This window comes from Neopsephotus bourkii, unplaced genomic scaffold, assembly GCF_033783945.1.
Source record: "Neopsephotus bourkii isolate Nb327-2 ecotype Australia unplaced genomic scaffold, CSIRO-AGI_Nbou_v1 NB_85, whole genome shotgun sequence".
Lineage (NCBI taxonomy): Eukaryota > Metazoa > Chordata > Aves > Psittaciformes > Psittacidae > Neopsephotus > Neopsephotus bourkii.
Window position 1 is genome coordinate 86,082 of NW_026900602.1, and position 24,941 is coordinate 111,022.

Consider the following 24,941-nt stretch of genomic DNA (forward strand, 5'->3'; position numbering starts at 1 on the left):
ATAATAATAATATTAAAGGAAAAAGCAAGGGGGGGGATAATTTCAGATGCTCCAAGCCTCCCTGTGAATATAATTGCTGTGTTAATTGGGGGTGCTGATGAGTCAGAGATGGATCCCAAGTGGGTGCAAATCGAAGTTGGAATCGAGTTGCCACAGGTGAGGAACCCAAAGGGGTTTCTGTTGAAGCTGCACAGTGCTGAGGATGCTTTGGCCACGGCTCCAGCTCGCTGCTTGCCTGCTGTCATTAACCTGGGTTAATCCCTGTGGATGGACATCCCAAGCCCCTCTCCAGGTTCCCTGCAGCCCCTTTAGGCACTGGAGCTGCTCTCAGGTCTCCCCTTCCCTTCTCCAGGCTGCCCCAGCCCAGCTCTCTGAGCCTGGCTCCTATGGGAGCTGCTCCATCCCTCGGGTACCAGCACCCCAACACCTCCCAGCAAAGCCATCACCGATGCAAAGGGGCCAGAGCCGAGTCAGCTCCTTGGAAATGAAGCTTTATGGTAACAGCAGAGCCCCAGTGTCCCTCACGCAGGCTCAGCAGCTCAGAGGGCAGAGATCCAGGCTGGAAATGATGGATGGTTTTCCCAAGCACGTTCCCAGGTGTCTCAATGGGGGGAACCTGGACCCCAGCGGTGCTTTTGGTCCCTCACAAACCAGCTTCCCCCTTAAAGAGCCTTTGACACAGTGTCGTCTTCCATCCTTCCTGCATTCACTGATGGGGACACTGAGGCAGGAGCTGAGGTGATGCCACCCCTGGCACAGGACAGCAGAGAGCCGGAGCAGAGCCAGCTACAGGACTCCAGCATCCGCACCGCCGGCTCCATCACAGCCCTGAGCCAGCCTGGAAAACCCCGGCCTGGGGATGCTCAATCCCAAAGGAGACTCCAGGAAAAGCCACCCTAAAGGCCCAGCTCCTCCTCCAGTGCCAATGGGAAACGCAGCCACGTGGGGCTGGTAATGAAGGTGACAAAGGAAAGCACAGGGTCATGGTGAGCTGGGATGGGTGGCCATGGGGCTGGATGGGTGTCCTGGATGGGTGGCCATGGGCCTGGATGGGTGTCCTGGATGGGTGGCCATGGTCCGGATGGGTGGCCATGGGCCTGGATGGGTGTCCTGGATGGGTGGCCATGGGCCTGGATGGGTGTCCTGGATGGGTGGCCATGGTCCGGATGGGTGGCCATGGGCCTGGATGGGTGTCCTGGATGGGTGGCCATGGTCCGGATGGGTGGCCATGGTCCGGATGGGTGTCCTGGATGGGTGGCCATGGGCCTGGATGGGTGTCCTGGATGGGTGGCCATGGTCCGGATGGGTGTTCTGGATGGGTGGCCATGGTCCGGATGGGTGGCCATGGTCCTGGATGGGTGGCCTGGATGGGTGGCCATGGGCCTGGGATGGTGGCCATGGGCCTGGAATGGTGGCCATGGGGAGCCTGCCAAGGCCAGGAGCCAGCTCAGGAATTGGCATCAGTGGAGAAATGGAGCTGCTGCCACAGAGCGGGCGCTTCCCAGCCTGGATGAACCCCTGGAGAGCTGCAAATGGGCGGGATGGGAGATGGGAGATGCTGGTTGGCATCAGGGAGGAAGGGAGAGGAAAGAGCTGGTGGAGGCCCCCAAAACCTGCCTGAGAAAAGGGGGGACCAACACAGTCGGTTGGATCGCACTTTAACGGTTACTGGCAAAACCTCTGTGCACCGTGAAAGGGAAACATCTCCCCCCTGGCTATGGCACGTTCTGCATCTGCAGCTGGTTCCCTTCATCCTCAAATGGATCCCTGCATCTGCAGCTGGTTCCCTTCATCCTCAAATGGATCCCTGCATCTGCATCTGGGTCTCTTCATCCTCAAATGGATCCCTTCATCTGCAGCTGGATCTCTTCATCCTCAAATGGATCTCTCCATCCTCGCTTGGATCTCTCCATCCTCGCTTGGATCTCTCCATCCTCAGCTGGATCTCTTCATCCTCACTTGGATCTCTCCATCCTCACTTGGATCTCTCCATCCTCACTTGGATCTCTTCATCCTCACTTGGATCTCTCCATCCTCACTTGGATCTCTCCACCCTCGGCTGGATCTCTCCATCCTCACTTGGATCTCTCCATCCTCACTTGGATCTCTCCATCCTCACTTGGATCTCTTCATCCTCACTTGGATCTCTCCATCCTCACTTGGATCTCTCCACCCTCGGCTGGATCTCTCCATCCTCACTTGGATCTCTCCATCCTCACTTGGATCTCTCCATCCTCACTTGGATCTCTTCATCCTCACTTGGATCTCTCCATCCTCACTTGGATCTCTCCATCCTCAGTTGGATCTCTCCATCCTCAGCTGGATCTCTCCATCCTCAGATGGATCTCTTCATACTCAGATGGATCTCTTCATCCTCACTTGGATCTCTCCACCCTCACTTGGATCTCTCCACCCTCGGCTGGATCTCTCCATCCTCACTTGGATCTCTCCATCCTCACTTGGATCTCTCCATCCTCACTTGGATCTCTCCATCCTCACTTGGATCTCTCCATCCTCACTTGGATCTCTCCATCCTCAGCTGGATCTCTCCATCCTCACTTGGATCTCTCCACCCTCGGCTGGATCTCTCCATCCTCGCTTGGATCTCTCCATCCTCACTTGGATCTCTCCATCCTCAGTTGGATCTCTGGGATCTCTCCATCCTCTGTGAGATCTCTCCATCCTCGGATCTCTCCATCCTCACTTGGATCTCTCCATCCTCGACTTGGATCTCTCCATCCTCACTTGGATCTCTCCATCCTCAGCTGGATCTCTCCATCCTCGATCTCTCCATCCTCGCTGGATCTCTCCATCCTCACTTGGATCTCTCCATCCTCACTTGGATCTCTCCATCCTCAGCTGGATCTCTCCATCCTCAGTTGGATCTCTCCATCCTCAGTTGGATCTCTCCATCCTCGCTTGGATCTCTCCATCCTCAGTTGGATCTCTCCATCCTCAGTTGGATCTCTCCATCCTCACTTGGATCTCTCCATCCTCACTTGGATCTCTCCATCCTCACTTGGATCTCTCCATCCTCACTTGGATCTCTCCATCCTCACTTGGATCTCTCATCCTCAGTGGATCTTTTTCTCGGCTGGTGATCCTCACTTGGATCTCTCCATCCCTGTTGATCTCTCCATCCTCATCTGGATCTCTTCATCCTTGCTTGGATCTCTCCATCCTCGGCTGGATCTCTCCATCCTCAGCTGGATCTCTCCATCCTCAGCTGGATCTCTCCATCCTCACTTGGATCTCTTCATCCTCACTTGGATCTCTCCATCCTCACTTGGATCTCTTCATCCTCAGATGGATCTCTCCATCCTCACTTGGATCTCTCCATCCTCAGATGGATCTCTTCATCCTCAGATGGATCTCTTCATCCTCAGATGGATCTCTTCATCCTCACTTGGATCTCTCCATCCTCACTTGGATCTCTCCATCCTCAGTTGGATCTCTCCATCCTCAGCTGGATCTCTCCATCCTCAGCTGGATCTCTCCATCCTCACTTGGATCTCTCCATCCTCACTTGGATCTCTCCATCCTCACTTGGATCTCTCCATCCTCGGCTGGATCTCTCCATCCTCACTTGGATCTCTCCATCCTCGCTTGGATCTCTCCATCCTCGCTTGGATCTCTCCATCCTCACTTGGATCTCTCCATCCTCACTTGGATCTCTCCATCCTCGGCTGGATCTCTCCATCCTCGCTTGGATCTCTCCATCCTCGCTTGGATCTCTCCATCCTCACTTGGATCTCTCCATCCTCACTTGGATCTCTCCATCCTCAGCTGGATCTCTCCATCCTCACTTGGATCTCTCCATCCTCAGTTGGATCTCTCCATCCTCACTTGGATCTCTCCATCCTCAGCTGGATCTCTCCATCCTCACTTGGATCTCTCCATCCTCACTTGGATCTCTCCATCCTCACTTGGATCTCTCCATCCTCAGCTGGATCTCTCCATCCTCACTTGGATCTCTCCATCCTCACTTGGATCTCTCCATCCTCAGCTGGATCTCTCCATCCTCAGCTGGATCTCTCCATCCTCACTTGGATCTCTCCATCCTCACTTGGATCTCTCATCTCTGGATCTCTCCATCCTCATTGGATCTCTCCATCCTCACTTGGATCTTCCATCCTCACTTGGATCTCTTCATCCTCACTTGGATCTCTCCATCCTCACTTGGATCTCTCCATCCTCAGCTGGATCTCTCCATCCTCACTTGGATCTCTCCATCCTCACTTGGATCTCTCCATCCTCAGCTGGATCTCTTCATCCTCAATCTTGGATCTCTCATCCTCACTTGGATCTCTCCATCCTCAGCTGGATCTCTTCATCCACAGCTGGATCTCTTCATCCTCAGCTGGATCTCTCCATCCTCACTTGGATCTCTTCATCCTCACTTGGATCTCTCCATCCTCACTTGGATCTCTCCATCCTCAGCTGGATCTCTCCATCCTCACTTGGATCTCTTCATCCTCACTTGGATCTCTCCATCCTCAGATGGATCTCTTCATCCTCAGCTGGATCTCTCCATCCTCACTTGGATCTCTTCATCCTCAACTGGATCTCTCCATCCTCACTTGGATCTCTCCATCCTCACTTGGATCTCTCCATCCTCAGATGGATCTCTTCATCCTCAGCTGGATCTCTCCATCCTCACTTGGATCTCTTCATCCTCACTTGGATCTCTTCATCCTCACTTGGATCTCTTCATCCTCACTTGGATCTCTCCATCCTCACTTGGATCTCTCCATCCTCACTTGGATCTCTCCATCCTCACTTGGATCTCTCCATCCTCACTTGGATCTCTCCATCCTCACTTGGATCTCTCCATCCTCACTTGGATCTTTTCATCCTTGGCTGGATCTCTCCATCCTCAGCTGGATCTTTTCATCCTCGGCTGGATCTCTCCATCCTCAGCTGGATCTCTCCATCCTCAGATGGATCTCTCCATCCTCGCTTGGATCTCTCCATCCTCAGCTGGATCTCTCCATCCTCACTTGGATCTCTCCATCCTCACTTGGATCTCTCCATCCTCACTTGGATCTCTCCATCCTCAGCTGGATCTCTCCATCCTCGCTTGGATCTCTCCATCCTCAGCTGGATCTCTCCATCCTCACTTGGATCTCTCCATCCTCACTTGGATCTCTCCATCCTCACTTGGATCTCTCCATCCTCAGCTGGATCTCTCCATCCTCACTTGGATCTCTCCATCCTCAGCTGGATCTCTCCATCCTCACTTGGATCTCTCCATCCTCACTTGGATCTCTCCATCCTCGGTTCAATCTCCTCTTCATGCTTCCCACCTTCTCAGGGTGTTTGGGGTTCAAGCCTGATCCCGAGGATGGGAGGGGGAGCTCCCTTCCCTGCCTCCTGCCCTGCAGACCCAGTGCCCAGCACAGGGAGCACCCGGCTCAGCTTCCCAGGAGCCTGCCCCTGTCTCCAGAGACCCTTTCCCAGCTGGAAGCTGTTTCCATTCCCGCTCCCCACAGAGGCAATGGGGCTGAGCTCACCTCCCAAGGTCACACCAGAGGGGCAGAGCTCGGCTCCCCCAAGCCCTTCACAGCAGTGCCCGGTGCATCCCTCACCCCTGCTGCAAGGGAGGGTCCGGAGCAGCCTCAGCACCCAGGGCACCCCAGAGGAACATCGCGGCTGGTCCAGGAAGCACAGAACCCCCCCCCCCCAACCCGAGCCTATGGTCCCATGAAATGCCATGGGGGGGGGGAGGTTGGGGTGTGCTCTGCCCCCCCCCAGTGCTCCCTCAGGGGCTTTTGGAGCAGGCTCAGGACCAAGCCTGACCCTGGAACGGCCGCGGGTGCTGGGATGGGTCTGAGGGGGGGGCACAGCCCCTGCTCTCCTCTCCACAGCCCCCCCCCCATCCTCTGCAGCACCCAGGGCAGGTCCCCCCCACCCCGAGAAGCAAACAGAGGGGTGCAGGGTGCTCGGGTGAGCTGCCCTAGGGCACTGCCCCCCCCCGCAGGGGTGCACAGCCCCCCCTGACCTCTCTAGCATCACGAACAGCCCCCCCATCCCTACAGCACCACAAACAGCCCCCCCTGACCTCCCTAGCACCACAAACAGCCCCCCCATCCCTACAGCATCACAAACAGCCCCCCCTGACCTCCCTAGCATCACAAACAGCCCCCCTATCCCTACAGCACCACAATCAGCACCCCCATCCCTACAGCACCACAAACAGCCCCCCCATCCCTACAGCACCACAATCAGCACCCCCTGACCTCCCTAGCATCACAAACAGCCCCCCTATCCCTACAGCACCACAAACAGCCCCCCCTGACCTCCCTAGCATCACAAACAGCCCCCCCATCCCCTACAGCACCACAATCAGCCCCCCCATCCCTACAGCACCACAAACAGCCCCCCCTGACCTCCCTAGCACCACAAACAGCCCCCCACATCCCTACAGCACCACAAACAGCCCCCTCATCCCTACAGCATCACAAGCTGCCCCCCCTGACCCCTGCGGTGCCACAAACCCTGCAGAGAACCCGAAATGCCCCTGGACACCCCCCACCCCCCGCGGGTCTCTGCTCACCCCCCGAGCTCCTGGACCCACAAATCCCTGCCTGACTCCTGCCCCCGCCCCCCCCGCACCCCTCGTCTCCCACCCCGGGCTCCCTTTGCCTTCCCTCGGCAGGACCCCAACACTGGGTCCGTGTGGCCCCCCCCCGCACTGCTCGTCCCCAGCCCTGCTCCTCCTCTCCTGCACCCCAAAACCCCCTCCCCACACCCCCCGGCGCTGTCACCCCCTTTCCTCTGCCCCGGGGCTCCCCAGCCCCCTCTTGGCCACCCCCAGCTCCGGGGTCCCCCAGGGACCCCCAACTCTCCGCGCTCCCCCCCATCCCGTGCCCCCCATCCGCATCCCCACTTCCCCCCCAAAAAACTCCCCCCAACCTCCCTGCGCCCCCCCCTCCATCGCTGCGCTCCGCCGCGTTCCCTCCGCGCGGTTCTTCCCCCCCCCCCCCATATCCATCGCTCTTTATCATAAATATATAAATTATGCTAATTACGCCATTGCATATTCACCGCGCCGGGACCCACCGCCCCCCGCCCGGCCCCGGCCCCGGCCCCGGCCCCGCACTCACCGCACCGGGCGCTGGCCGCGGGGGTTCCGCTCCGCTCCGCTCCGCTCCGCGCTGCCGGGGCACAATCCCACATTCACCGCACCGCGACAGCGGCGGCACAAAGCGGGGCGGCGCCGGGACCCCGCGGGCGCGGAGCGGGGTCGGGGGTGGGGGGGGTGCGTGCGGGGCTCCGGGGGTGCGGGCTCCGTGAGCGGTTCCCGGGGGGGGAAGGGAGGGAGGGAGGGAGGGGGGAGGGGGGTGCGGAAAGGGGGGGGGGGGGGGGATTTTTTCGCTGCTGCGTCATGAGCATAATTTATGCGCAGGCCTTTGCCGCAGCCGGGGGCTGCGAGGGCGGCTGCGGCCGCTGGGGGGCGCTCGGAGCCCCGCTGGAGCGGGACAGACCCGGAGAGGGAGCCGGGTATCGGGGAGCCCCCGAAAGAAGGGGGCCGAGGCCCTAAAACCGGGACCGCCGAGTGGGGACCACCTGAACTGGGACCCCCCCCCGTCAAAACCGGGACCGCCGAGTGGGGACCACCTGAACTGGGACCCCCCCCCCGTCAAAACCGGGACCCCCGAACTGGGACCACCTGAACTGGGACCCCCCCTCCCCGAAACTGAGGAACCCCCAGCAGGGACCCTCCAGAGCAAGGGCACCCCCAAACCAGAGACCCCACCGTGAAGCCGGGGACTCTTCTGTCCCCCAAACCGGGGACACCCCGAGGAGCGAACCCCCCGAAACCAGGACCCCCCCAAGCAGGGACTCCGCCAAAGTGGGAACCCCCAAAAGCAGGGACTCCCCCAAAGCAGGGACCTGACACCTCAAAACCAGCGATGCCCCAAAACCGGGGACCCCGCAAAACCAAAGATTCCCCCCCCCTCCTCTGAGCAGGGGACACCCCTAAAACCTGGACACACTCCACGAGCAGAGACCCCCCAAGCCACAGCCCCGGCACCCCGAAACCAGAGTCCCCCCCAAAGCCCCTAAACCCTGAAACCAAAACCCCTCCCCAGCCCCCCAAAGCAGAGCCCCTCCAGCCCCACAGCCCCCAAATCAGAGCTCCCCAAACCACAGCCCCCCCCCCCACCAGACCCTGTAGCAGAGCCCCCTCCAGCCCTGAGACCCCCAAAGTCAGAGCTCCAAAGCTCAGGACTCCCCCAAACCAGACCCCCCCCCCCCCAACTCAGAGCCTCCCCAATTCCCAAACCCAAAGCACCCCAAGGCTGGAGCTGCCCCACACTCACTTCGGGCCAGACCGCCCCCTAAGTGGACCCCCCCCTCAACCCCAACCCAGGGCACCTCAAACCCAGAGCCCCCCCTCACCGGGGGCCCCCTTCCCAAACCCAGACCTTCCCCAGGCACCCTCAATCCCATCCTGACCACGCAGAACCTCCCCATTGCCAAACAGCGCAGCCCCAATTGCTGCCCCTTCCCCAAGCCAGAGCCCCACATCCAAACCCCCCTAAAAGTGAGGCCCCGAAGTGCCAGGACCCCCCCCCCCCAAACCCATTCCCCATTCCCCACCCTTTACAACCCCCGTGGCCCCACTTTGTGGGTGGGTGCAAGGGGAGCCCCCGGCTCTGCAGCACCCCCCAGATCCCACCCAGAGCATCCCTCCTGATCGGGGCTCAGCACCGGCTCATCAAGCCCCTAACACAGCGTTTCATCAGCATAAATGCATACATTAATCACCCCATTAACGGGAACACCCCGGGGCAGCACAAAGGGCTCCGTTTGTTCCCCTTCACACCCCCCCCGTACCCACTTTCCTCCAGGGACACGCTTGGGATAGAGCCCTGGTGCTGACCCCGCTGCCTGCCGGGGCTCGGGACCACCCCAAAGCCCTTCCCGAGGCTTTCAATGGGAGCTGGAGCGGGAGCAGCGCCTGCTTCCCTCGGGAAGCCATAGGAATAATCCAAGAGGCTCCATCTCCCCGCATAGCATTAGCTCCAGCTCCAGCCTCCCACTGTAATATGCAGGAGGCTGAGCCCGGCGTGCCAGCCGGCTGGAATCCCGCTCCTGCATGGGGATGAGCAGATCCATGGGCTCCGAAAAGGAGGATCCTTGATTTCCATGGGATGACCGGCACCTATGGACCGTGGAGTCCCAAAGTGAGGATGCACGGCAGCACCTTCCTGCCTGGAAAAGGGGGGATACCCCCCTAGATGGGTTCAAACTGAAAGAGGGGAAGTTCAGGTTGGGTGTAAGGGAGTTCTTCCCTGTGAGGGTGCTGGCACAATGGAATGGGTTGAATGGGGAAGGTTTGGATGCCCCATCCCTGGCAGTGCTCAAGGCCAGGCTGGACACAGGGAGCTGCTCCAGTGGAAGGGGTCCCTTCCCATGGCAGAGGTTGGAGCTGGAGGAGCTTTAAGTTCCCTTCAACCCAAACTATTCTATGACTCCATGGTCATGGGGCAGATCCTCCTGGGAACCATGCTAAGGGACATGGACAACAGGGGGGGACTGGTGACAGCCAACGTGGCATCTCTAAGGGCAAGTGATGCCCTTAGAGATGGAGCCACAGCGTGGGTGGGAAAGGATGGAATGTACCTGGGCAACTCAGATGATGAAGGGAGCAGAGCATCTCCCTTATGAGGAGAGACTGAGGGAGCTGGGTCTCTATAGTCTGGAGATTGAGGGGTGACCTTATCAGTGTATATCAATATATAAAGGGGGAGTGTCCCGAGGATGGAGCCAGGCTCTTCCCAGTGGCAAACAATGATAGGACAAGGGGCAATGGGTGCAAACTGGAACACAAGAGGTTCCACTTCAACTCCTTCTCAGTGAGGGGACAGAACACTGGACCAGGCTGCCCAGGGAGGTTGTGGGGTCTCCTTCTATGGAGACATTCAAAACCCGCCTGGACACGTTCCTGTGTGACCTTATCTGGGTGTTCCTGCTCCATAGGGGGATTGGACTGGATGAGCTTTTGGGGTCCCTTCCAATCTCTAACATACTGGGATACTGGGATAGTGGGATACTGGGATACTGGGATACTGTGATACTGGGATACTGTGATACTGGGATACTGGGATACTGGGATACTGGGATACTGGGATTGGATCTGGATACTGGGATACTGAGATACTGGGATACTGGGATACTGGGATACTGGGATACTGTGATACTGGGATACTGAGATACTGGGATACTGGGATACTGGGATACTGGGATACTGTGATACTGGGATACTGGGATACTGGGATACTGGGATTTGTGCAAGGCGTTTGACATGGTCCTGCACGACATCCTTGTCTCTGAACTGGAGAGACACGGATTTGATGGATGGAGCACCCGGTGGATACAGAATGGGCTGGGTGACCCATGCAAAGAGCTGTGATCAATGGCTCAATGGCCAAGCAGAGACGGAGTGGGAGGGGGTGGAACTGGATGCGCTTTAACCCCAACCATGCCGGGATTCCTGCAGGGACACCGGGATACATCACAGCCCAGTGATGGGGTTCACACATGCGGCTGCCCTCAAGAGCCAAGCGTGGCGGCTGCAGCAGGCAATGGGAGTCCACAGGCCACGGAGGTGTCTCCAGGAGGGAATGTGCTGCTGGAGGCTCCGGTTCCTGCTGCTGGGGTGAGCTTCCAGGCGGGATCCCGCAGCCTGTGCGAGCTCTGTGAATTAACCCCGGTCCAGGGCCTGTGCATGGGGTGAAGGAGCCAAGGAACAAGCAGCACGCAAGGAACTCAGGTGCAACTTTCACCTTGTCACTGCCTAATTAAAAGGAAGATGAAGCTATTCCTGTAATTGCAAAGCTCATTAGAAGCACAGGTGCGGTTCTGTGGCTTTTGAAGCCAACTTAAGCCCAATTAGAGCATCATGGAGTCATTAAAGGGAAAGGAAGCAGAGAAGATGCTCATCTTCGTTCCGTGTCTGGTTTAGAATTGGAACTTCCTTCTTCACGCCCAGCAGGGAAAAAGGAGGGAAGGAAAGGGACAAAACTGCAGTGTAAGAGCTCAGCACCTCTCGAAAACAAGCAGGGTTTGTGAGAGCCAGATCAGTTTTACCTCTGTCCCATCCCTGTGAGCTGGATGAATCACAGCATCCCTGCAGAAAGAGCTGATGGACTCGGTCCCTTGCTCAGCACACACCTAGAATAATAGAATGGGGAATAATAGAATGGGTTGGGATGAAGGGACCTTAAAGCTCCTCCAGCTCCAATCCCAACCCCTTCCACTGGAGCAGGGTGCTCCAAGCCCCTGTGTCCAACCTGGCCTTGAGCACTGCCAGGGATGGGGCAGCCCCAGCTTCTCTGGGCACCCTGTGCCAGCGCCTCAGCACCCTCACAGGGAAGAGCTTCTGCCTAAGAGCTCAGCTCAGTCTCCCCTCGGGCAGGTTCAAGCCATTCCCCTTGCCCTGTCCCTGCATCCCTTGTCCCAGCCCCTCTCCAGGTTCCCTGCAGCCCCTTTAGGCACTGGAGCTGCTCTCAGGTCTCCCCTTCAGGAGCCTTCTCTTCTCCAGGCTGCCCCAGCCCAGCTCTCTCAGCCTGGCTCCAGAGCAGAGCTGCTCCAGCCCTCGCAGCATCCCCATGGCCTCCTCTGTACTCACTCCACCAGGTCCAGTCCTTTTGTGTGCTTCCCTCAGAGCTGGATCAGGACTGCAGGGGGGGTCTGATGATAATAAATCATAACAAGAGGCCATAAAAAGTTTTAAGTGCTCTTCTAGCTGGTTCTGGATAGGCCATAAAGCTTTCCATGGCAAGCAACAATACCTGCTGGAAACAGGTGAATAACCACCACCAGGCTATGGATGGACGAGAAGAGAGATGGGATTCCACACAGCTAAGGAGCCTGAGAAACCCAATGAGGCTTTCAATCCTGGGATACTGACAACCACAGCGCTCTCCCCATCACCTGTGAGGGAACGGCCACACTAGCATGGACCTAACAGGGAAAGAAGAGCAAACCCAGCGTGGGGCTGCACCCACCCCATGTGCACAGGAGGGTCTCTTGGGTGAGCATCACTTGGGCTGTCCCAGCCCCTCAGTCTTGACCTCATGCAATGCCTTTGGCACCGATGAGCCAAATGCTGGGCACCTCATTCCCAGCTTCATTACCCACAGGAAAGCAAATGGAACACAGCCCTGCCCAGAGCCTGCTTTGCATGTGCTGTACTGGCATGATGAATATTTAAATGCTTCTGCCTCATTGGATCCAGGCTCATTTCCATACATTGCCATAAAGCTCAATACAATGCACATTGGGAAAGGGCTCTCGGTGCATTTCGAATGCTTCTTGAAGGGGAATTGACTTCAGGAGGGCTGGAATGCTTTTTCTTCCTGCAGGAAAAGAGCTTTTGCAGAGGGGGGTGTGTGTGTGTGTGTGTTAATGCACTGGGGGACAGGAAGAGCTCCGAAACTGAAGTGCTCAATGCAAGACTGTGCCCTTTGTTGTGGGGCTCCCCTGCGATGACAACTCCTGACCAAAGGAATAGCGCAGCTTCCCCGGCCATGGGGCAGAGGGAGCTCTGCCCCTGCCCCATCTGATTTGCTCCAGGAAGGCCTCCAGCCCCCCACACACACCACAGAGATGCTGATTCCAGCTGATCCAGGAACTGTCCCGGAACAAGCAAGCCAAGACTTCAGCTCCCCCATTGCAAAGCAACACCAGCTGCACACAAACCTCCTGAGCCTAAGGGCAGGGGGGGTTAATGCAGGTTTGTTGGTGCTGGGATGGATCCAGCCTCAGCCTCGCTTTTCCCCTTCAAGCTGGAAGCAGGCCCCAGATTTCCAGGAGAACTTCCAGGCCGTGTCATGGCGTTGGGTGAAATCCCATCGTGGCAAAGGCAAGGACAGAACAAGGAAGGAGAGCACTTCCCATGGTGGAAGACATCAGTCGGTAATTAACTGCTTATTCATTACTCCTATGCAATTAATTACAGCCCTGCACCCAGAGGGTGCTCCCTGCCTCCAAGTACCTCTTCACCCTGATTACACACAGCAAAGTTCCACAGCTCTGCTCAGAAGGGCACCGCAATGAGCTCAGTTTTCACTGCTGCTTTAAGTAGCAAACAACGGGGATTATCCCACACACTCTGCTTCAATAACCCTGGGCTGTGGAAATAAGGGCTTCCAGCTCATCCCAATGTGCAGAGTCGGACATTTAGGCTTTAAAAGCATAGAATCAACCAAGGTGGAAAAGAACCATCACTTCTAACCATGCCCAGCAGTGCCAAGGCCACCCCTGCCCCATGGCACTGAGGCCTCGTCTCCATGGGTGCCTGCAGCCCTGCCCTGGGCAGCCTGTTCCAATGCTGAGCACCCTCTGGGGCAGGAATTGTTCCTCAGCTCCATCTAACCCTGCCCTGGTGCAGCTTGAGGCCGGTTCCTCTTGTCCCATCCCTTGCTCCTTGGGAGCAGAGCCTGGCTCCATCCTCCTCTCAGGCACCTGGAGGCAGCCATCAGGTCCCCCCTGAGCCTTCTCTTCTCCATCTGAACCCCCAGGTCCCTCAGGTCCCCATCACCCCTGTGCTCCAGGCCCTGCTCCAGCCCCATTGCCCTGCTCTGGCCCCGCTCCAGCCCCTCAATGTCTCTCTTGCAGTGAGAGCTGAGCACAGGATTTGAGGTGCAGCCTCACCAGTGCCCAGTGCAGGGGCACAATCCCTGCCCTGGCCCTGCTGCCGCACTGGTGCTGAGCCAGGCCAGGATGCTGGGGGCTCCCTGGGCACAAGCTGCTCCTGCAGCACAAGGACGATCCAGAGCTTTTCATGTTAATTCAGTGAGGCTTTTTCCCCCCTTCTTTGAGTCCTAGGAGGGCTCTTAAAGGAGGTGATCAGCAATGAAAATACAACTGAAAACAGCCCCAAGGGATGTGAAGGCAGGGCCTCCCAAAGAGCCCGGCTCCACTGAATGCAAACCCCATCTCCTCGCCTTTCATGCTTCCTTTGCAAGGAAGTTTTCTGTGTAATGAGAAGGGGAGAGTGGAAAAAAGCCCATTTATTGGAATAAGTCAGGGTCTGAAGCCAGGAGCTGCTGAAGGGGCTCAATCCTGAGCAGTTCCTGCGAGCCCTGGGGCTGGGTTTGGGAACACACACGCTCTGCCCTTCACTTACCTTGCTCACACTTTCCACCCCCCCCATTCCATGTTTCCCAGGGCAGATTTCCAGCCACCTCCTCTCCCACTTTCAGGGGTAATTTTCCAATTATTCGTATTATTTTTTACAGTTCCTGCACAGCTGCAAGGTGAAGGACGTCTCCAGGCATGAATTATTGATGGAGCCCTCCCAGGCACACCAGGCAGCGTGCATATTCATCAGGCAGGCGGTACATTATTCATGAGGAGGTCACTTAAATAGGGAAGAGAACAATGATCTTCTTGATTGAGATGCCTGGAAACTGGAGCTGTGCCCTTCAACTCTGCCCAAAACGCAGCCAGAAAGTTTATCACAGGGGGATTTTACACTTTATTGTGCTCTTTTCACTGCTGGTGATATACATCACCGTTTTGCACAAGGCTCCACACAGAACCGGGCTCCCCCTTACCTTCTGTGCACAGCTCCAGCCCTCCTTCTGCTGGCAGATCAGCAGCAGGCAGCACCTGCAACAGAGTTTTGTGACATCTTTAAGCCCCATAACTCACCAAAGCTTAGCACCAGAAGCCCCCCTCCCCTCCTTTCACCCCGTGGTGTCTTTAAGGCAAATAGATGCCAGAGCTTTGTTGAACGATGACTGCAAGCTTCTGTAAACGCAGCCCTAAATACAAGACAAAAGAGTGCTCGAATCAAAGAGGTGCTCCCTTTCTTTCCATAAACCCACTGAGGCCTCTCCTGTGCTGGTGCTGGATGAAGGGGAACCGGGGGGGGGGGGGTGCAGAACAAGCCTGAGGAATGCACATCCACGGCCACATCTTCAGCTACCCGCAGCATTCTGGCTCCACTTGGGGCAGGAAGGGGAGACTGTGGTCACTTCAATGGCTTTTGTGCCCCACATGTATTGGGGGACACTGTGCTGATGCCATGGCAGGATGGCACCCCTGGAAGAAGGGTCTCTATGGACTCCTGGCTGCAGAGAGGGGGGAAATGTGCTCCTGTGGAGGCCTCGGGGCTTGTACCACCAAGGCCAAGGGCATGGCCTGGCAGAACCAAGTAACCCGGAGCGGAGGAGCCGCTCTGCCCACTGAGGCCTCTCGTTCCCTGGAGCTTCATTCAGCTTCCCAGTGTCTGAAGTTACCAACCCTTGCTTCCATCTTCTATGCACGACCTCGGGGGCTGCTTCTTCCGCTGGGTGCTGAGGCAGGAGCAGGGGACCCGGGGGAGCGGAGCCCCCAGCAGGCTCCCCCTTGGCTGGGCACTGGGTCTGGGTCCCCCCAAGCCCCACAATCCCCAAGGCCCAGGTGTGCCCCCACCCCACCCGGGACCCTCATTCCCCTCCACAGCTCCATTTAGACCCCCCCGCACCTCCGGTGCCTGCTCGGGACCCCCCCAGGCTCCTCTCACCCCTTGGGCCTACCCGAGCCCCCCTTGGGCCTACCCGAAGGCTCCCCCCCACACACTCCTGTCTAACCCCGGTCCTGCTTACGGGCCCCTTCCACCCCCATGCCCTATCTGCTCCCTGCTCGGGGACCCTCCTCGGGGGCCCCCTTCACCCCTGGGGCACCCGGAGCCCCAAATCCCTCCACAGCCCCCGAGCCCGGGGTTCTCCTCGAGGCCCCGCCTCGCCTCCTGCGGTCCCTTTAAGAGCGCTCTGCCTCACCCCCCCCTCCCCTCCCCGTGCGCGATGACGTCACGGCGCACGTCTGCGCGCGGCGCACGCTTCCTGCTCCCCCCACCCCCATCCCCCCTTCCGCGGCCTTCCCCCTCCCGCAGCGCCGCGGTGACACCGAGCGGGGAGCGCGCGGCGCGGGCACAGCGGGACCCGCCGGAGCCGCCGCCGCCATGAACGGCAAAGGCAAGGGCAAGGGACGGGGGCGCGCCCCGTTACACCGGGACACCTTCCCCCCCCTTCCCACCCCCCCAACCCCGCACAGGGCAGCGCCGCTCCGGGACGCGGCCCCTTTAAGGGCGGCGCCGCCGCCGCAGCGCGTGACCGCGCGAGCCTGAGGGGCGGCCAATGGGAGCGGGGCGGGGGGCGCGCGCGGGGCGCCATGGCAACGCGCGCCTTGGCCCGGATTTAACCCTGTGGGCGCCGGAAGGGGGGGGGGGGAGACCCTCCCCTTGTGACGTAGGACGGGGCTGCGGCACGTGACGTAAGGGATCCCCCCTATTACGTACGAGCTGAGGTGGGGGAAGCCCCCGCTGACGTAGGGGATGCTCCGGAGGGGGGGGGTGGGCGTGACGTAGGGGGGATAGAAGGGGTCGCGCTGAGGTGCGGGAACCCCCCCCCCCCGCTGACGTAGGGAATCCCCTGGATGACGTCAGAACGGACCCCATCTTATGGCGGGTGCGGGAGCCCCTCTGGGTGATGTAACTGGCGGGGGGGGGTGGGGTGGCACGGGGGGACCCCGGGAGACGGGGGGGGGGTGTTCTCAGTGGGGGGGATCCCTTTGCTATGGGGGGATCCCCCAGGTTTAACGTGGATGGGGGTCAGTTCCCACACACAGCAGGGGGAGTGGGGCAGGGGCACCCGTGGGGGCCATAGGGTAGTGGGGGGGGATGACACTATCAGCCCCCCAGCCCAGAGGAAGGGGCTGAACTGGGGCTGTGAAGCAGAGGTGATGTGTGGTACCCCCCCCACCCCCCCAAAACGTGGGTCTGACCCCCGCTGTTCCCTGCAGGACAATATCCCACCCAGCCCTCCTACCCTGTGCAGGCTCCGGCCAGCGCCGCCGTGTACCCACAGAGCGTGCCCCTGCCGCAGCCGCCGCCCTACACAGATGCACCTCCTGCTTACTCCGAGGTAGGGGGGATGCTGCTCTGGAGGCTTTGTTTTAGCGTGGAATGGGGTGGGATGAAGGGACCTTAAAGCTCCTCCAGCTCCAATCCCAACCCCTTCCACTGGAGCAGGGTGCTCCAGCCCCTGTGTCCTTGAGCACTGCCAGGGATGGGGCAGCCCCAGCTTCTCTGGGCACCCTGTGCCAGCGCCTCAGCACCCTCACAGGGAAGAGCTTCTGCCTCAGAGCTCAGCTCAGTCTCCCCTCGGGCAGGTTCAAGCCATTCCCCTTGCCCTGTCCCTGCATCCCTTGTCCCAGCCCCTCTCCAGGTTTCCTGCAGCCCCTTTAGGCACTGGAGCTGCTCTCAGGTCTCCCCTTCAGGAGCCTTCTCTTCTCCAGGCTGCCCCAGCCCAGCTCTCTCAGCCTGGCTCCAGAGCAGAGCTGCTCCAGCCCTCGCAGCATCCCCACGTCCCCCTTGTGCTGCTGCCCCAGAGCTGGATCAGGGCTGCAGGGGGTGATCTCCCATTCACACAGCAGAGGGGCAGGATCCCCTCCCAGAGCTGCTGCTCACGCTCTGGGGGTGCAGCCCAGCATGCGATGCAGTGGAAGGTGTCCCTGCCCATGGCAGGGGTTGGAGCTGGATGAGGTTTAAGGTCCCTTCATTCCATGAGTCCATGAATTAACATCTCTCAACTTCCTTGCGTGGCTTCTTCTCTCCCCAGCTTTACCGTCCCAGCTTCGTGCCGCTGGGGGCTGCCACCGTGCCCACCATGTCTGCAGCATACCCGGGGGTCTTCCTGCCCATGGCCCAGTCGGTGGCCGTGGGGCCGCTCAGCTCCTCGGTGCCCATGGCATACTATCCCGTGGGACCGGTTTATCCCCCGGGATCCACAGTCCTTGTTGAAGGTGGCTTTGATGCTGGAGCGAGGTTTGGAGCTGGTGGAACCGCCAGCATCCCTGTGAGTATAACTTTGTCTGCAGCGTTGTACATCCCATCCCTGGCATGGCTCAAGGCCAGGTTGGACACAGGGGCTTGGAGCACCCTGCTCCAGTGGAAGGGGTTGGAGCTGGAGGAGCTTTAAGGTCCCTTCCATCCCAACCTATTCCATGGTTCTATGATTGTAAAACCCTGTGTCCTTCAGCGCTGGATGTGGGGGAGATGTCCTTTGTTTCCTGAGGAAAACATCTTAACCTGATCCATCATTTGGGCCAAGAGTAGCTCCTGCTTGTGCCTGTTTAACCTGGGGGTTCCCATCAGCTCCTGGGCTCTCTTTGCTTGTTTAGCCACAGGGACATGGACTGGGAGTGATGGCTTTGTCCCAGTGACCTCAGCTATCCCTTTCTGTGTCTTGCAGCCCCCCCCTCCTGGCTGCCCCCCCAATGCCGCCCAGCTGGCCGTGATGCAGGGAGCCAACGTCTTGGTGACACAACGGAAGGGCAACTTCTTCCTGGGAGGCTCAGACGGCGGCTACACTATCTGGTGAAGAAGGAAGGGGAAGGGGGGGAGAGGGGGGGCTACATTTGTGTAAGGAAAGACATCACATTCTGTCAGCACTTCTCACGATGTAACTGCTTTAGTCCATATTAACCTGAGGTTGCAGAGTAGACACGAAGCGGTGCGGTGTCTCCTGGCTCGGTGCCTGCAGGCACGTGGAGGTGAAGCCCTGGTGATGCCGGCGGTGCCTCTGTTGGAGCGGGATGGGGGATTCATCCATGGGATGAATGGGAGCTCAGCAGCCCTGCTCTGCCTTTCACTCATTGCAGTGCTGAGCTCATAGGAGCTCCCTCCACACTGGCTTTGGGATGGGTGAGGGAGCGCATCCGCTTCCCCCTTCCCTTCCTCTCCTCCGGGTCCGTTGCACCCACAAGCACCCGTGCTTCCCTTCCACCGAAGCCAAGGTGCTGGGGAGAGCAGGGATTCCCAGCAGCAGGCAGGGCACCCTGGCACATCCCCCTTGCTGACCTCAGGGGGGACGGATCCCTGGGAGCGCTCCCTGCTCGCCCATCGCTTCCCTGCAGGAAGGGTTGCAGCTGGCGGCTCATGGGATTGGTTTGAGACACTCCAAGTGAGCTTGGATTTCTTTGCACTCTAGATCTAATCAAAGCCATGCTTTGGTGCCAGAAACACAATGCAGCTCATGTTCCTTTCATTCAGTGCTAATGAGGCTTTTAGAGCGATGCTTAATAACCAACCTTCTTCTTCCTTGCTTTCAAACTCCACCGGTGTCTTGACACCCAGACTCCTTCCCGTTGTTCAGACAGAGCGGGTGGTTACCATCTGCCCATCAACACCCGAGTGAGCCGGGTCGAGGGCTTGGTTTCTGAACGCATACTTTGAAACAATGAAGTCTTATTAGGGGTAAGAAGAATATTTCAGGGATCCTCCGTGTTTTGGGTTTGGTTTTGAGGTGTGTTTTTTTTGTTGTTGTTGTTGTTGTTTTATGAAGACAAATACCAGGTTCAGCTATATTTTATCTTGAGGTTTCAGTTGAATCTAAACCTGTCTTGTCCCTCTTGTGTTTAACCATCAACTGACTGTTAGGAAGCTCGCCATTACGTCTCTCTCTGTATACACTGTGGTGCACTTAACTTGTGGATTTTTTTATACTAAAAACAAGTAGAATAAAGACTATTTTGAAAATTTGACTGAAGGAGCCGCGTTGCATTACCCCCAGATGAACCCCCCCGGCGCTGCCCATTGCTTCTGCACTGATTTCCTCTTCACTGCTGCTTTGTGAACTTCCTCCTTTGAGGGGGCTTGGTTTAAAGGAGGAAGTGCCTTGAGCAGGGAGCAGAGATGGGAGGAGCTGCTCCTTGCCCTAGCTTTGTTCTGAGCACAAGCAGAGGGACACCGTTGTCTCCACCTGCCTGAGCCCATGTGCAGGTGCTAAAGCTGCCTCTGGATGAAGCCAACCCGGAGCCCTCTCTGAGGTCAGGGATGAGCAGCCCCAGGGTTTATGGGCTGCGGTTGGGCTTGTTTTACCCATAGGGTTCACCTTCGCCTCCATGTCCATCACCCCATCCTCTAAGAGGACCTTAATGTGGGTTTTGAGCTAAGGGCAAAGAAAATAACAGGGACTCCTCACTTTGTCACTGGGTTGTATTCAAAGGCACTGCAGGGAGAGGCTGGGGGGATGCTGCTCTCCTCCTGCCCTTGGTGTGCTCCGGGCAGGCAGTGATGGGCAGAGCTCTGGGGGGGGGGTTCCTTCCATGCTTGGCTTAATAAATTAAGGCAAAGAATTAAGAAGCAGCTTGGAAATCCCCAACTCCAGCAAGTTCGGCCCCGAGAGCACGAGAGGTGTGCGCTGGAGCCGGGCCTTAGATGAAATACTCCTCCTTCTCTTTGGCTGGAGCATCCTCCATCTGCACCGCCACGTCAGCCTCTGCTGCCGGCTGCTCGTAGGTGAGGTAGCTCCCTTTGTTTCTGTACAGGTAGATGATGATCACCACCAGGACCGTGAGCAGGGTGAGGAACACCAACGTGATGACAACTGCCAGCAGAAAGCAGAGGGAGGAGCAGGGGGTAGCCCTTCAGCACCGAGCTGCTCCTCGGTGAACGGGGTGGATGTGGCAAGGAGAAGCCCTACCTGCGATGACCACGGTGTTGGCATCCTCATGGAGAGGTGGAGGGTGAGCCTTCTTCAGGAAGGGGGTTGTCAGCTCTTCTTGGACCATAGAACCATGGAGCAGTTTGGGTTAGAAAGCACCTTAAAGCTCACTCAGTTCCAAGCCCCTGCCTCCTCCCACTAGAGCAGGCCCCATCCAACCTGGCCTTGAGCACTGCTCTCCTGCTTGCTTCATCAAAGCAGGAGAGAAGGAGGGAGGGGAAGGTGAGCAAGGCAGGTCCTGACCCCGCTCTGAGCTGGGCATAGCTGGACGGGGCAGGCAGTGGCCCTGGGCAAGGTCTCACCACGGGTTCCATTGCATGGACACAGGGCAGAGCTGTCCCGGGGCACTCACCTGCAGTCAGAGGGGGCTGATCCCCTTCCATGGCATCGGCTCCTGGCAGGGGGAGGTCTGGGCTCCTTCAGAGCTGCCAAAACCCAGAACACAAGCGATGAATTCAGAGCACCCGGCACAGGGCACGGCCGGGCAGCGCCAGCCGGAGCCAAGGCCTTGGTCCAGAGGTGATGCTGGACAATCCAGGCACTGACTGCGATCCCCTCTCCAGCTCCGAGAGCTTCAAATCACCCCAAACTCCTCCTGCATCCTCCCGTTGCGTCCCGGGGTCGATGCTGCAGCAGGAACGTTCTTAATGCAGTGAGGAAGCTGCTGAACCACGGCCCCCATCCCGGTGGGGCTGAGTCCTCGGGATGCAGCGCGCGGGCTGGGGGATGCTAAACCCGCAGCTGCACTGGGATTCATCCCCCAGCTCTGGGCCTGCCCCACTGTGCCCCGGTGCCCTCGTGATGTGGGGCTGGGGGATGCTAAACCCGCAGCTGCACTGGGATTCATCCCCCGGCTCTGGGCCTGCCCCGTTGTGCCCCGGTGCCCTCGTGATGTGGGGCTGGGGGATGCTAAACCCGCAGCTGCACTGGGATTCATCCCCCAGCTCTGGGCCTGCCCCGTTGTGCCCCGGTGCCCTCGTGATGTGGGGCTGGGGGATGCTAAACCCGCAGCTGCACTGGGATTCATCCCCCAGCTCTGGGCCTGCCCCGTTGTGCCCCGGTGCCCTCGTGATGTGGGGCTGGGGGATGCTAAACCCGCAGCTGCACTGGGATTCATCCCCCGCTCTGGGCCTGCCCCACTGTGCCCCGGTGCCCTCGTGATGTGGGGCTGGGGGATGCTAAACCCGCAGCTGCACTGGGATTCATCCCCCGGCTCTGGGCCTGCCCCGTTGTGCCCCGGTGCCCTCGTGATGTGGGGCTGGGGGATGCTAAACCCACAGCTGCACTGGGATTCATCCCCCAGCTCTGGGCCTGCCCCACTGTGCCCCAGTGCCCTCGTGATGTGGGGCTTGCACAACCTCCCCCCAGCAGCAGGTTTGCTTTCGAGGGCTGCCACAGGGAAGAGCATTTCCCCCTTCCCAGAGCGTGGGAGAGTTGTGGGGACCATCTCCCACAGGCAGGGACCAGCGCCCACAGGCAGGGACCAGCGCCCACAGGCAGGGACCAGCGCCCACAGGCAGGGACCATCTCCCACAGGCAGGGACCATCTCCCACAGGCAGGGACCATCTCCCACAGGCAGGGACCATCTCCCACAGGCAGGGACCATCTCCCACAGGCAGGGACCATCTCCCACAGGCAGGGACCATCTCCCACAGGCAGGGACCAGCACCCACAGGCAGGGACCAGCGCCCACAGGCAGGGACCAGCACCCACAGGCAGGGACCAGCACCCACAGGCAGGGACCAGCGCCCACAGGCAGGGACCAGCGCCCACAGGCAGGGACCATCTCCCACAGGCAGGGACCATCTCCCACAGGCAGGGACCAGCGCCCACAGGCAGGGACCATCTCCCACAGGCAGGGACCATCTCCCACAGGCAGGGACCAGCGCCCACAGGCAGGGACCATCTCCCACAGGCAGGGACCATCTCCCACAGGCAGGGACCAGCGCCCACAGGCAGGACCAGCGCCCACAGGCAGGGACCAGCGCCCACAGGCAGGGACCAGCGCCCACAGGCAGGGACCATCTCCCACAGGCAGGGACCATCTCCCACAGGCAGGGACCAGCGCCCACAGGCAGGGACCATCTCCCACAGGCAGGGACCAGCGCCCACAGGCAGGGACCAGCGCCCACAGGCAGGGACCAGCGCCCACAGGCAGGGACCAGCGCCCACAGGCAGGGACCAGCGCCCACAGGCAGGGACCATCTCCCACAGGCAGGGACCAGCGCCCACAGGCAGGGACCAGCGCCCACAGGCAGGGACCAGCTCCCACAGGCAGGGACCATCTCCCACAGGCAGGGACCATCTCCCACAGGCAGGGACCATCTCCCACAGGCAGGGACCAGCGCCCACAGGCAGGGACCAGCACCCAGCTCAGCCACATCCCAGCAACTTCACCCCAAGCTCAAGCCCAGGCTGGCACAAGCCACCAGCTCAATCAACCCGGCTTTGCTTTAAACCCAGCTTTGCTTTAGATCCATCTTTGCTTTAAACCCAGCTTTGCTTTAAACCCAGCTTTGCTTTAAACCCAGCTTTGCTTTAGATCCATCTTTGCTTTAAACCCATCTTATTTTAAACACAGCTTTTCTTTAATCCCAGCTTTGCTTTAAACACAGTTTGCTTTAAACCCAACTTTGTGTTAGATTCGGCTTCACGTTAAACCCATCTTTGCTTTAGATCCAGATTTGCTTTAAACTCGGCTTCTCTTTAAACCAGCTTCACTTTAAACCCAATTTAATTTAAACTCGGCTTCACTTTAAACCCAGTTTAATTTAAACCCAGCTTCACTTTAAACCCAATTTAATTTAAACCCGGCTTCACTTTAAACCCAATTTAATTTAAACCCAGCTTCAATTTAAACCCAATTTAATTTAAACCCGGCTTCACTTTAAACCCAATTTAATTTAAACCCAGCTTTCCTTTAAACCCAGCTTCAATTTAAACCCAATTTAATTTAAACCCGGCTTCACTTAAAACCCAGTTTAATTTAAACCCAGCTCTGCTTTAAACCCAGTTTAATTTAAACCCAGCTTCACTTTAAACCCAGCTTCGCTTTAAAGCTCATTGGGCTCCTCCAGTGGCGATGTCTGGGCTCCAGGGAGCTGAATGCACTTCCCAAAGCCAACCACAAGCTTCCCCCGAACGGCTTCAGAGCAGGACACGGGTCCCATTCCCCCAGCCTGGAAGCTTGGGATCGAAGGGAGAAGAGGAAAAGGCGCTGCTGGATGGGCAGGAGCCGGAGCAAGATGGGGACAGGGCTTCTTGGGAAGCATTCCCAATGGGAAACACAAAGCAGCTCCGTGCCCACAGCACCTGGAAATGCAGGGCTGGGAGCAGCAGAGGTTTACACCATGGGATGTGTTGCTGTGCCAGGGTTAACCCGCTGGGCCGGAATCCAGCCGGGAGCAGTGACTCACGCACCAGATCCCCATGGATCTCCATGTGTTTTCCAAGCCACGCAGGGGTTGTATAGGAACCACCCCATAACCCTCCTCATTCTTGCTCTCAGGCCAACAAGAGCCGTTCCCACAGCACAGCTGCAGCTCTGCTCCCTGAAAACCCCATGCGGGATGCTCCCCTCACAGCCCCCCATCCCCATTCCCGGTGAATGGAGGCCGGGATGCGCAGAACATCCCTGCAGCTCACCCCACATCCCCCCGTGTCCCGGGTGGGTATCCCGGGAGCAGCGCTCCCCTTTCCCCTGCGCCCTCGCAGCTTCCCCAATGGATTCCCCGTTCCTGCAAGCTCAACCCCTTCACCCCCGCATCCACCTGGAAGCCCCCGTCCCGCACCCGACACCTCGGTGCCACCCGCACCCAGCCTTGCGCATCCCCCGTGGCCTCCCCGCTCCCCCCCGGAACGGTCCATGCGGGGTTCCCCCCGCTCCTACCTGCGGCTGCCGGCACCATGCGCGGCCCGCGCCCAGGCGTTGCCCTTTTCCTGCCTCACCTTTCCAGTCCGGCGGCGGCGGCGGAGCCGGGAGCACCTCCCCCGTTAACCCCTTGCGCGCTGCGGAGCCCAGGGATGGGGAGCGCAGGGATGGGATGGGGGGGGACCGGATGGAGCAGCCTGAGCAGAGGGACTTGGGGTCCCCATGAGGCGGCTTCAGGGAGCGCTTGAGCCCAGAACCCCCCCCCCCAGTGCGGGGCTGCACCCCCAGAGTGAGAGCAGCAGCTCCGGGAGGGGATCCTGCCCCTCTGCTGTGGGAAGGGGGGACCTGAGAGCAGCTCCAGTGCCTGGAGGGGCTGCAGGGAACCTGGAGAGGGGCTGGGACAGGGGATGCAGGGACAGGGCAAGGGGAATGGCTTGAACCTGCCCGAGGGGAGCCTGAGCTGAGCTCTGAGGCAGAAGCTCTTCCCTGTGAGGGTGCTGAGGCGCTGGCACAGGGTGCCCAGAGAAGCTGTGGCTGCCCCGTCCCTGGCAGTGCTCAAGGC

General features: G+C 58.9%; 2 protein-coding genes across 4 annotated transcripts; one reads left to right on the forward strand and one right to left on the reverse strand.

Moving 5' to 3' along the window:
* The first annotated feature begins 15,836 nt into the window (after window positions 1-15,836).
* DAZAP2 (DAZ associated protein 2) lies at window positions 15,837-18,453 on the forward strand. 2 transcript variants are annotated; one of them, XM_061355050.1, is made up of 4 exons: window positions 15,837-15,977; window positions 16,804-16,925; window positions 17,622-17,858; window positions 18,255-18,453. In XM_061355050.1, exons 1-4 carry the CDS (start codon window positions 15,965-15,967, stop codon window positions 18,381-18,383), a joined length of 501 nt encoding a protein of 166 aa, XP_061211034.1. In that variant the 5' UTR covers window positions 15,837-15,964; the 3' UTR covers window positions 18,384-18,453. The 2 variants fall into 2 exon arrangements, with proteins under 2 accessions (XP_061211034.1, XP_061211039.1); XM_061355055.1 differs by lacking the exon at window positions 15,837-15,977 and adding an exon at window positions 16,351-16,469.
* Window positions 18,454-19,934: 1,481 nt separating this feature from the next.
* Window positions 19,935-20,989, reverse strand: SMAGP (small cell adhesion glycoprotein). 2 transcript variants are annotated; one of them, XM_061355065.1, is made up of 3 exons: window positions 20,860-20,989; window positions 20,487-20,564; window positions 19,935-20,390 (listed from the first exon to the last, which is right to left on the reverse strand). In XM_061355065.1, exons 1-3 carry the CDS (start codon window positions 20,888-20,890, stop codon window positions 20,218-20,220), a joined length of 282 nt encoding a protein of 93 aa, XP_061211049.1. In that variant the 5' UTR covers window positions 20,891-20,989; the 3' UTR covers window positions 19,935-20,217. The 2 variants fall into 2 exon arrangements, with proteins under 2 accessions (XP_061211049.1, XP_061211059.1); XM_061355075.1 differs by having other exon boundaries at window positions 20,487-20,561; window positions 20,860-20,984.
* Window positions 20,990-24,941: the final 3,952 nt, after the last annotated feature.

Bases quoted from the DNA above. Each gene is read 5' to 3' on its own strand.
- DAZAP2 (XM_061355050.1), top strand. The intron at 16,926-17,621 runs GTAGGGGGGATG...TTCTCTCCCCAG, and splicing joins CACCTCCTGCTTACTCCGAG to CTTTACCGTCCCAGCTTCGT. The intron at 17,859-18,254 runs GTGAGTATAACT...TGTGTCTTGCAG, and splicing joins GTGGAACCGCCAGCATCCCT to CCCCCCCCTCCTGGCTGCCC.
- SMAGP (XM_061355065.1), bottom strand. From the start codon at position 20,890: ATGGAAGGGGATCAGCCCCCTCTGACTGCAG. The intron at 20,565-20,859 runs GTGAGTGCCCCG...CTATGGTCCAAG, and splicing joins TCAGCCCCCTCTGACTGCAG to AAGAGCTGACAACCCCCTTC. The intron at 20,391-20,486 runs GTAGGGCTTCTC...TTCTGCTGGCAG, and splicing joins CAACACCGTGGTCATCGCAG to TTGTCATCACGTTGGTGTTC.